Genomic DNA, 12,209 nt, shown 5'->3' on the forward strand with positions numbered 1-12,209 from the left:
TTTAGCCTGTTTGTGTGGTGGTTATTCGCATTTTACCTGTGTGCCGGTTATTAGCCTTTAGCCTCTGTGAGTGCTGGTTATAGGATTTAGCTTGTGTGCTGGTTATTAGCCTGTAGCCTCTGTGAGTGCTAGTTATTAGCATTTAGCTTTTGTGCCGGTTCTTAGCCTGTAGCCTCTGTGAGTGCTGGTTATTAGCATTTAGCTTGTGTGCCGGTTGTTAGCCTGTAGCCTCTGTGAGTGCTGGTTATTAGCGTTAGCGTGCCTCTGCTGGCTGTACAGTAAGGGCCAGACTCGGGCTCTAACCCTGGATGGATCTCCCCGTTCCCCCCCGGGCAGGAGGCCCTGCAGAAGATCCGGCAGAAGAACACGATGAGGCGGGAGGTGACCGTGGAGCTCAGCAGCCAGGGCTTCTGGAAGACGGGCATCCGCTCCGACGTGTGCCAGGTACGCTGACGCGCCTGCGGGGGGCGCTGTTGCACCACGCTGCGTCGCGTAGGACGCGGGGAATCCGGCCACGAGCAGGGCGCGGACCGTGGAGGTGCACTCTGTGATTTTGCTCTCGGAGTAAAATGGCTGAGCACCTCAGCAGACTCCCATGTTTCTCTGAAATGGGGGTCACTGATACACAAGCGCTTGGGGCTGGAAGCACCTTTCTGTAACAGGCCGGAATGGTGATCCTCATATGGGATAGTAAAGTGAATGCTATAGGTCACATGATGTACTGTAAATAGGTGGGGCCAGGCTAGTTTAGGTCACATGATGTTTTTTGGGTGGGCTAGTTTAGCTCACATGACACAGTAGGTGGGCTAGTTTAGGTCACATGACGCAGTGGGTGGGCTAGTTTAGGTCACAAGATGTTCTGTGGCATGGCTAGTTTAGGTTACATGATGCAGTGGGTGGGCATTAGTGTTAATATGAGAGGCTGTGGTGGAACCCTAGCTGCTGCCTGAGGTGAATAGCTGAATAATTCCTTCAGGTTACAGGCCCACCTGCCTGCTTCACACAAACTTTCCACAAGTCAGGAGGAGCAGGAGAGAAGTCAAAACGATAGAAAGAGAGAGAGCGGGAGAAAGAAAGGGAGAGGGAGAAGGCTCTCCCCGCTCTGTAAACATTCATTGTGTCTTGTGGCCTCCGTCAGAAATGGGTATGGATCGGTGCGTGTCAGAATGAAATTCTTCTCCCTCTGTCTGTTCCCGGTGATACACCGTTTGGCTTTGGATGATTTGATCTGCTCCTGTGTCAGAGCATGGCTTAATAAATAATGACTGGTCCATTGATTTCATCTCCTCCCTCCTCTCTCCCCGAACAGCACGCCATGATGCTGCCTGTTCTCACCCACCACATCCGCTACCACCAGTGTCTCATGCACCTGGACAGGCTCATCGGATATGTGTTCAAAGAGCGCTGTCTGCTGCAGGTACGTGTGTGTGTGTGTGTGTGTGGAGGAGGAGGGTGTGTGTGTGCGCGTGTGTGTGTGTGTACGTGTGTACGTGTGTGCGTGTGTGCGTGCGCGTGCGTGTGCGAGTGTGTGCGTGTGTGTGGAGGAGGAGGGTGTGTGTGTGTGTGTGTGTGTGTGTGTGTGTGTGTGCGCGCGTGTGTGCGCGCGTATGTGCGCGCGTGTGCGCGCGTGTGTGTGTGTGAGTGTGTGGATGAGGAGGGTGTGTGTGTGCGCGTGTGCGCGTGTGTGTGTGTGCGTGCGCGTGTGGAGGAGGGTGTGTGTGTGTGTGTGTGTGTGTGTGTGTGTGTGTGTGCATGTGTGTGGAGGAGGAGGGTGTGTGCGTGTGTGCATGTGGAGGAGGGTGTGTGTGCGTGTGTGCGTGTGTGCGTGTGTGTGTGTGTGTGTGTGTGTGTGTGTGTGGAGGAGGGTGTGTGTGCGTGTGGAGGAGGGTGTGTGTGCGTGTGTGCGTGTGGAGGAGGGTGTGTGTGTGTGTGTGCGTGTGGAGGAGGGTGTGCGTGTGTGTGTGTGTGTGTGTGTGCGTGCGTGCGTGCGCGTGTGTGTGTGTGCGTGCGTGTGGAGGAGTGTGTGTGTGTGTGTATAAATGTCTGTGTGTGTGTGTGTGTGTGTGTGTGTGTGTGTGTGTGAGACATCAGTCCAGGTTTTAATTGTCAGAGACGGCTATATATGAAGAATATTCTATCTTACTTAAACTTATTTAAAAACATTTTTAAAAAACCCAAGGGCAGCATCTTTTTTGTCTGGCCTTGGCTTTTAGCTTCATGCATCTCAGAATATTTCATTTTAAATTAATTTTATTATACAGCAAAGACATATTTCAATAAATGCTGTTACCTTTTTTCATTTTCTGAAAAGATTATTCTGGAAAAAAAAGCAGAGAACTTTTACCATGTCCTTTTGAATGTTCCCAGAATTAAGTTTGTAAACGAGCAGTTTCCCTGGGTTTGGTCTGTCCAAATCAGTGGTCTCCAACCCTGGTCCTGGAGAGCTACTGGGTCTGCTGGTTTTCGTTCTTACCCTGCAATTAACTATAATCAACTGCTCTAATTTAATTAATTAACTCACCTCACCTGGTTACCTGGGTCTCAACAGGTGCTGATTTTAAGGTGAAAACAAAAACCAGCAGACCCAGTAGCTCTCCAGGACCAGGGTTGGAGACCCCTGGTCCAAATTAACCATTTCACGGCGTTTGGCTGGTCCAAACAAGCCATTTCCCTGGGTTTGGTCTGTCCAAACAAGCCATTTCCCTGGGTTTGGTCTGTCCAAACGAGCAGTTTCCCTGGGTTTGGTCTGTCCAAACAAGCCGTTTCCCTGGGTTTGGTCTGTCCAAACGAGCAGTTTCCCTGGGTTTGGTCTGTCCAAACGAGCAGTTTCCCTGGGTTTGGTCTGTCCAAACAAGCAGTTTCCCTGGGTTTGGTCTGTGCAAATGAACCATTTCCCTGGGTTTGGTCTGTCCAAACAAGCCATTTCCCTGGGTTTGGTCTGTCCAAACGAGCAGTTTCCCTGGGTTTGGTCTGTGCAAATGAACCATTTCACGGCGTTTGGCTGGTCCAAACAAGCACTTTCCCTGGGTTTGGTCTGTCCAAACGAGCAGTTTCCCTGGGTTTGGCTTTCCTGTAGAGCTGTGTTTAAAAGTGCCCAACCCTCCATGGGGGTGTCATGTTCCCCGTCCGTCCGTCTGTCCGTCCATCCGTCCGTCCACATCACTGCTAAGCGCAGACAGAGCCTGATCACACCTCCCCCAGCGAGACGAGGCATCCTTTTCATCCTTTTTCTATTTTTAAAGATTTTTGTGTCTGGTCGAGATGACCAAGGAGCCCTGATTCACCCCCCTCCCCCCCCACCGGCTGGAGCTCAGACATCCCGCTGGGCTTTAATAATTCATCTGTACAATTTCGCTCGGCTCAGTTTCATATTTCCACACTGGGCGAGAAGTCCGGGGGAGGAGGGGCGAGAATCGCGTTTTTTTGGAAACTCTCCGGAGACGCTGGCCTGTGTGCTGTGCCTGTAGATCGCGTGGCCCTCCCCTGTGGCCCCCCCCGCGTGGCCCCTCCCGCGTGGCCCCTCCCGCGTGGCCCCTCCCGCGTGGCCCCTCCCGCGTGGGCTATACCAGCCGGAACGCCGCCGGAACGGAAATGGCGCCGAACGAGCGCTGATCCGCTCCGGGTTTTGTCGATTGCAGGTCGGCGCTCTTTGAGGGAGGTTTCCTGTTGTCGGTGGGCTAGCATGCTAACGGTAAGACCTGGAGTGGATCAGACCGCTGTGAAGCGGGACAGTTTTATCCTGCTCCTCATGGCGGTGTGTGAGGCCAGGCAGTAACAAAAGCACACGCTACACACACGGTAGCTCAGGGTCCCAGCTGCTGTTCCGGGCCGGGTATATCATCGAGTGGGATTACTGAGTCAGCTGGAGACGTTCACCAAGTAAAACCCGGAACGGCTGCATGTTTCCAGTTTTTACTTGGTGATCTCGTCCAGCTAACTGAGTAACCCTGCTCTGTGATATACCCCCCAGCAGGCCAGTCCCGGACAAACTCACACCAGAGCAGAAATATTGTCCCTCATTCCCCATGAATAACATCAATGGGACATAAATGCTTTAAAATGTCTCAAATGACATAGAGGGCTTGAGGGTCATGGAAGAAGCTTGTGCGGCCAATAGAAGGTGGTTTGGGTGGCTGGTTTGATACCAGCATAACTTGGCTGCACACGGGTAATGGCTGGGTGAGGGCAGAGCGGTGTAATAGTGTCGGAGCCTTTGGGGCGCTGTGGTACTACTCCGGGAATGCCTTTAACCCTTTGAGGAATGGGCTTTTATCAATTCATAATTTCCCTTAAGGATTGTGCTCACTTGATTTTGTGGATTCAGTGTGGGGACAAACCCCACACAGACAGAGAAAAAGGTTTGGTGCAGCCCCACTAATGAAACCCAATATGTGTTTTTAATATTATTTTTTCCTTTTGCTTTTTAATTGTTTCTCTGCCCTCACCACTAAAAATACGAAGTGGATCGTCATAATTGAAAGCTAACCCTCACTAAGAGGGAACTTTTGACACCCACGCAATTTATTCTCTTGTTGGTTTCTGTGTTTATTCTTTCCTTTTGTGGGGAAGATAACCTTTAAAATGTCACTTTTTCTGCTGTGATGGCTTGCAGAAGTGCTCTTGGCCTGTGTTAAGAGGAGTGCACAATGATTCCATTATCTGTAAGTTGCTCACTGTTCAGTGGAATTCCTTTCACTGAGGTTAGCATTCATACCCAGTTAGCCTGAAAATGCCTTCTTTAACTCTTTTTGTATGTATGGATTATCCTGAAGCACTTCAGAAGAGCTGTTCACAGGAGAAGGGTCGATACGTTACCTTGTTATTATTGTTTAACAAGGCTTTTCTCATTGGGCTCTGCGGTTGATCTGAAGTTGGAAATTGAGCGGGCGGAAAGTGTTGTTTGTGTGAGCACCTCGCCTCCCTTCCATTTGCAGCTGTCTGTAATGTGTTATTGACGGGTTGCCTGTGCGCTTCCTCTCCGAGTGAGACGTGCGCACGTGTGTGAGACGTGCGTGTGTGTGTGCGCATTTCCTCTCTGAGTGAGGTGTGTGTGTGAGTGAGTGTGTGAGTGAGTGTGTGAGACGTGCGTGTGTGTGCGCATTTCCTCTCTGAGTGAGGTGAGTGTGAGTGTGTGCGTGAGTGTGTGTGCGTGAGTGTGTGTGCGTGAGTGTGTGTGTGTGCGTGAGTGTGTGTGTGTGTGTGTGTGTGTGTGTGCGTTTGCGTGTGTGTGTGCGTGTGAGTGTGCGTGTGAGTGTGTGTGAGTGTGTGTGTGAGTGTGTGTGTGAGTGTGTGTGTGTGTGTGTGTGAGTGTGTGTGTGAGTGTGTGTGTGAGTGTGTGTGTGAGTGTGTGTGTGAGTGTGTGTGTGTGTGAGTGTGTGTGTGAGTGTGTGTGTGTGTGAGTGTGTGTGTGTGTGAGTGTGTGTGTGTGTGAGTGTGTGTGTGAGTGTGTGTGTGAGTGTGTGTGTGAGTGTGTGTGTGAGTGTGTGTGAGTGTGTGAGTGTGTGAGTGTGTGAGTGTGTGAGTGTGTGTGTGAGTGTGTGCGTGCCGTGCGTGCGTGCGTGTGTGTGTGAGTGTGTGTGTGAGTGTGAGAGTGTGAGAGTGTGTGCGTGTGTGTGTGCGTGTGTGTGTGCGTGAGTGTGTGTGTGTGTGTGTGTGTGTGTGCGTGAGTGTGTGAGTGTGTGCGTGAGTGTGTGCGTGAGTGTGTGCGTGAGTGTGTGCGTGAGTGTGTGCGTGTGTGAGTGTGTGCGAGTGTGTGCGTGAGTGTGTGTGTGTGAGTGTGTGCGTTTCCTCTCTGAGTGAGACGTGCGTGAGTGCGGGTGCGTGGGTGCACAACACACACATATATATATACACACACACACACACACACACACAGCAGTGTAGGTATTATTACGTTCTGTGTATACACAATCATACCAGATGACACATTCAGGTGACATTTAAAAAGATGTAATGAAGTGATCACAGTCCCCCCCCCCTCCCTGCAGCTGGCCATGACCCACCCCAGCCACCACCTGAACTTCGGCATGAACCCGGACCACGCCCGAAACTCGCTGTCCAACTGCGGCATCCGTCAGCCCAAGTACGGCGACCGCAAGGTGCACCACATGTACATGAGGAAGAAAGGTGACGGAGATACCGCAGTGCCTTACACCTGTGTGTGCGTTTTACAAAATACAGCCATAAATACACCTTACAGCACTGTCCTTTAACATGTATATTGCAGTACCTGAAAGTATTTGTATGTTTGGTCATATATTTATAAGCTTTGCACTACTCTGAAAATATATTTGAGCTCAATATATTTTCAGTATATGTTCTTGCTGTAAGGCTATATTCAGACTGGGTAATGGAGAGAGGAATTGGGTTTGGGTGTGTTATGTATTGTTCTCGGCCCCGCTCCGATCCGTCCTGTGCGTCTGTCGCTGTACACAAAACAACATGCCCTGCTCTCCTCTTAACATTTACAAAGCCGTCTCCACTCTGGTTGTGCTTATGATGTTTATGTTTATTTTTCACATTGCGTTATTGTTGGATTCAGTTCTTGTTGTGGTTTTCTTCCATTTCCTTGCCTGTATGTTTATAAAAATTTTTTATTTTGGTATTTTTTTTAGTTGACGCTTTTATCCGAAGCGACTTACAGTCGATTAAACTAAGCTGGGGGCAATCCCCCTGGAACAATGCGGGGTTAAGGGCCTTGCTCAAGGGCCCAACAGCTGTGCCGATCTTTGCGTTCGTGTTCAAACGTTGCTGTTGGTTCCAGGAATGTGTTCTGCGTTGGGTTTCGACATTAACTGACGTTATATTTCTGCATCCCTTGTGTTTTATTGTTCAGGAATTAACACCTTGATCAACATCATGTCTCGTCTGGGACAGGACGACCCGTCTCCTTCCAGGTAGAGTGAGCACTAAACCTCCGTCAGTGACATTGGATACAACGGTACAATATTTCCGCGGTTTTCTTTGCTGGAGCTCTAATTAAGCATTTCTTATTTTGCAAAGCACTCTGTTCATAAACATGCTTTACAAAACTGAGAACTCAGTCCACAAACAGAGGACATGAACTTTTAATTAAGTGACCCAATTTAAAATGGCTGACGTTTTGAGCGAGAAGCATGTCGAGTGGGAATGTCAAATAAAATGAAAATCTTTATTGAGTTCTGAGAGCGAGGGGTGAGGTTTAAGTAAAGGGGTTTAATCGAGGATAGCTGGGTAAGATATGGGGTCTCATTAAATGAGAATATGGCACTTTAAGCAGGGGATGAGAGATCAAATTAGAGTGGATTAAGTTGCAGATTTGAGCGAGGGGATAATGAAAAGACTGCAGCAGGTGCAAATCTTGTGTTTTCTTTTTTGAAAACCCTCCTCTCTGACCTCAGGATCAACCACAACGAGAGGCTGGAGTTCCTCGGGGACGCTGTGGTGGAGTTTCTCACCAGGTAGGGCTGCCCGTCTCGTGCCTGACTGAAAAACACACACCCACAGACCTCACCAAGTAGGGCTGCCCGTCTCGTGCCTGACTGAAAAACACACGGCCACAGACCTCATCTGGTAGGGCTGCCCGTCTCGTGCCTGACTGAAAAACACACACCCACAGACCTCACCAAGTAGGGCTGCCCGTCTCGTGCCTGACTGAAAAACACACACCCACAGACCTCACCAAGTAGGGCTGCCCGTCTCGTGCCTGACTGAAAAACACATGCCAGGGCGACATGGCTCAGACAGTAAGAGCAGTCGTCTGGTAGTCGGAGGGTTGCCGGTTCGATCCCCCGCCCAGGCTGTGTCGAATAGACACCTAACCCCCAAATGCTCCTGACGAGCTGGTCGGTGCCTTGCATGACAGCCAATCGCCGTCGGTGTGTGAGTGTGTGTATGAATGGGTGAATGAGAAGCATCAATTGTACAGCGCTTTGGATAAAGGCGCTATATAAATGCCAACCATTTACAATTCACCATTTACCTCATCTGGTAGGGCTGCCCAGCTCGTGCCTGAACGAAAAACACACGCCCACAGGCCCCTGTCGTTTCCAGGGCTGAGTCGTTAGCGGTTAGATTTTTTAATGACTCTTTTTGTCATTCTCGCTGCGTTTCGCAGCAGTGAATAAGTGACACTGAAGTGCCTGTGAGTGTCGTATTGACTCACGGGGGCTGGGTGGGGGGGTAGGTGTGGCTCCTCCTGTTCATATCACTGTTATTACTGTCAGACAGCCCTGCGGTGAGACTTTACAGTAATCACTGAGAAGCTGCGTGTGAAATCAGCTCCCTTTTCATGAAGCGTGGTCTGATGTTGTAATTTGGAGACAGATCACTGAATACCTTTCTGGCCATTTTGGTGGCTGATTTCCCCTCCGTTTGAACGCCTCCTGCACCAGCAAACACGCATACAGACACACTCACACTCTGTCTCTCTCACACGCACACACACACACACACTCACACACTCACGCTGGGTAATTACACGGAAGCTAATAGATATGTTGGCATACAGATTTTGGGGATTCATAATTATTCAAATGAAACAGCAGTTGATGTACTCAGCCATTGGCTGTCAGCTCTGCCCCGCCCCTCTGCTCTTCTGGGGAAACGAACATTATCTTCTATTTTTAACATGAGCAGACAGTGCGTGTCTGTGTGTGTGTGTGTGTCTCTGTCTCTGTGTACGTGTGTCTCGTGTGTGTCTCGTATATGTCTGTCTGTCTGTGTGTGCCTTGTGTCTGTGTTTGTCTTTGGGTGCCTTTGGTCTGTGTCTGTGTGTGCCTTGTGTCTGTCTCTGTCTGTGTCTGTGTGTGTCTTGGGTCTGTCTCTGTCTCTGTCTCTGTCTCTGTGTCTGTGTCTGTGTGTGCTTTGTGTCTGTGTCTGTGTTTGTCCCCAGGGGTGCCCAGGGCACTTTGCTGATGACACCTCAAACCGTCATTCCCTCGGTATGGTTTATTTTTTTATTTTATAACTGTAATAATAATAATAATAAACTTCACTTACGAATGACCTTTTATAGCTGGACCAAGCAGCTGTAAGTGCTCCATAGAGCACTAAAGGAGGCAATATTGAAAAGAAGGGCTTCTTTTCTAAACGGTTTGTCTTTGGTGTGAGAATATGCATGATATGGTACAGGCCACTCTATGCTCATTTTGCCTCCTCATTATACCCGCTAAACGCTTCTCTTTATTTTAGTGTTTATCAGCACAGTTAAGGCCCGACCGCAAACAAACGCAGTTATCATTGGTGGGTGAGGTGTTCGGAAGGATAATAATAATAATAATAATAATAATAATAATATATTGTATAATAAAGGGCTTATTAAGCTTTGTGTCCCGGTGGATGTGAGCATCAGCGTCCTGTCGTTTACCGCCACATTAACGTGCCGTGTCTGCTGCCGAAAAATGATCCACCCTGTCCGCCTCTTCAGCAAAAACTACGCCTGCGGGCTCACCCAGCTGCTGCCAAGCCTGGCCCTGTTTACGCTTCACTGTCTGGTGTCGTTCCCGATCTCACCGCTGAGCTCACCGCTGAGCTCACCGCTGATCTCACCGCTGATCTCACCGCTGATCTCACCGATACCTACCCTTGATGGATTAAAAGAGCGCTGGAAAACAATAGCAGTGTTGAATGCTGTAGAACTTAGCGTTTTTGTGCGTGTGTGTGTGTGTGTGTGTGTGTGTGGGTGCATGTGTGAAATTGATTTAAGTTTATATACTTTAGTTAATGTACTTAGATTTCTATATAAATTATCTGTGTGGGCTAAACTTCACATCCAATTCAGTTTAAAAGCCTAAAATCTCACTTAAGGGACTTGGGGGCCTAGTTATTCTGCTTCACTAGTTTGTTTTAAATGTCACGAGAGACTTAGAAATTGAGAATATACCGTAGATACAGTATATCCTAAAATTTAATTTCCCCATCTTTTCCATAAAGCACCAGAAGCACACAGTGTTGGTTAAGGACAGAGTAGACGGCTTAGCTGTGTTTTATGTAACGGACAGTGTGGGCGGTAAACACGGGGTATACGCCATGGTTGTGCTGTGTTTAACGGACAGTGTGTGCGGTAAGTGCTGTGTATAACAGACAGCGTGTGTGGTAAGTACAGGGTATAGGGCTTGGCTGTGCTGTGTATGAGGTGCTGTCTCAGCGTGTAACCCTGCTGGCTCTGTCTCCCTCAGTGTACACCTGTACTACCTGTTCCCCTGCCTGGAGGAGGGGGGGCTCGCCACATACCGAACCGCCATCGTCCAGAACCAGCACCTCGCCATGCTGGCCAAGGTCCGTACTCCTACCTCCCGTTCTACAGCCAGCTGACTCCTACCCTCGGTCTACCGCCAAATGCACTTTTTTAAAGTGTTTTTTTTAATATAAAAACCTCCCCGTCCTCATAAGAACTGCTCTCTCGCTGCCCATTTTCCACTGCAGTCCGGTGACTCACCTCTTCACACTGTACCTCGACTCCTCTGCAGGGCTTCAGCCCCTTATATTTTATACCTTAATCTAGGACTTTTGAATTTCTATTTGTCTTGGTACTGTAGTTCCTCAAGTTCTCTAGTTGTCTTGGTATTGAAGCTTGACGTATTTTACCTTATGTACTGGACATAACACTCACCAAGCATTTAATTAGGAACATTTTTACTTTATTACGCCTACTTATTCATGCAGTTATCTAATCAGCCAATTGTGGGGCAGCAGTGCAATGCATACAGTCATGTAGATACGAGTCAGGAGCTTCAGTTAATGTTCACCTCAACCGTCAGAATGGGGTAAATATGTGATCTAAGTGACTTTGAATGTGGAATGATTGTTGGTGGCAGACAGGGTGGTTTGAGTATCTCAGAAACTGCTGATCTCCTGGGATTTTTACACACACTCGTCTCTAGAGTTTGCTGAGAATGGTGCAACAACAAACCAAAAAATTCAGTGAGCAGCAATTCTGCACACAGAAACTCCTTGTTAATGAGAGACGTCATAGGAGAATGGCCAAACTGGTCAAAGGTGACAATAGCGCAAATAACCACACATTATGCAGAAGAGCATCTCTGAACACACAACACATCATAACTGTAAGTGGATAGTCTACAGCTGTAGAAGTAAAAAAAACGATGGTGAGTGTATATAGTGCCGTGTTGCAGTGTAGATCAGACCCACCACCTCATTTAGTCGTGCAATTTTTGACTCCATAATGACGACAAAGTTTGAGTTGAGTTTGACTTTTTCTGACTGCTTTAAAAGGCTGTGTACTCAAATGACTGTGAATGATGGAGTGCGGGGCATTGTGGGAAACAGCAGGTCTTCCCCCCTCTCTGTGCTTAAGTGCAGTTAGTAATGAGGGCTGAAGGGTGCTGAAGGGTGTGTAATTAGTGACTGAAGGCCATTACGCCGTGTGCCAGAGCAGGGACGCGTCTCCCCCTGGCCCCCAGGGGGCGTCAGAGGACACGCAGACCTTTAAACATGCCCGTGGCCCGCTCTCTCTCTCCGTTTTCTCTTTCTCTCTCCCTGCTTTCTTCTGCTCTCTCTCTGCCCCTGTCATTATCTCTCTTTCTCTCGCTCCCTCTCCCAACCTCTCTCTCTGTCTTTCTCCCTCCCCTTCTTCTCTCACCTTCTCTCTCTCACCTTCTCTCCTTCCCTCTCCCTGGTACTTTCTTTCTCTCAATCATTTTCTTTCTTGTGCTTCCTTTCCTTTTGTCGCTCTCATTCTCCCTCTCCTCTCTCTGTCTTTCTCTGTCTCTTTTCCTTTATTTAGCTGGTTTTGTCTCTCTCTCTCTCTCTCTCTCTCTCTCTCTCTCTCTCTCTCTCTCTCTCTCTCTCTCTCAGCGCTACAGTAGGCTGTTGAATGCACGATGCCAGCTCTCTAGTCAAGGCTGATACAGTAATCATTCTGTGATGTTGGAAAGCAATTAAAACTTTAATCTCTGGTGTAGTTCCCGGCTGAACGGGGAGGTGTGTGTGCGTGTGTGTGTGTGTTGTGTGTGTGTGTGTGTGTGTGTGTGTGTGTGTGTGGGGCCGTCTCAGAGCTCCGTGTTGTCGTTTGGCTGCTACAGGAAGTGGAATGTGATACAGCAGGCTCTGCGGCCCAGCCAGTGCCTGCGCCTCCTTCAGCTCCCCCCTCTTCCTGCACCGCAACACTCGTAATCATCTCCGGAAAAATATCCTGTGAACGCACCCGTGTAATCCCGCTTGTACGACTCCCAAAATCGGATCGCTTTTTAAAAAAAATAAAATATAAT

General features: G+C 48.8%; 1 protein-coding gene across 1 annotated transcript in view; it reads left to right on the forward strand.

Moving 5' to 3' along the window:
- The window catches only part of drosha (drosha ribonuclease III), an 80,449-nt gene that overhangs the window by 14,539 nt on the left and 53,701 nt on the right, over positions 1–12,209 (forward strand). The window contains 6 exon segments of the mRNA XM_061239056.1: positions 284–444; positions 1,310–1,417; positions 5,988–6,126; positions 6,836–6,896; positions 7,380–7,439; positions 10,158–10,257. Of these exon segments, the coding sequence (XP_061095040.1) occupies positions 284–444; positions 1,310–1,417; positions 5,988–6,126; positions 6,836–6,896; positions 7,380–7,439; positions 10,158–10,257 (629 nt within the window).

The sequence above is a fragment of the Conger conger genome, chromosome 4 (genome assembly GCF_963514075.1).
Source record: "Conger conger chromosome 4, fConCon1.1, whole genome shotgun sequence".
Classification (NCBI taxonomy): domain Eukaryota; kingdom Metazoa; phylum Chordata; class Actinopteri; order Anguilliformes; family Congridae; genus Conger; species Conger conger.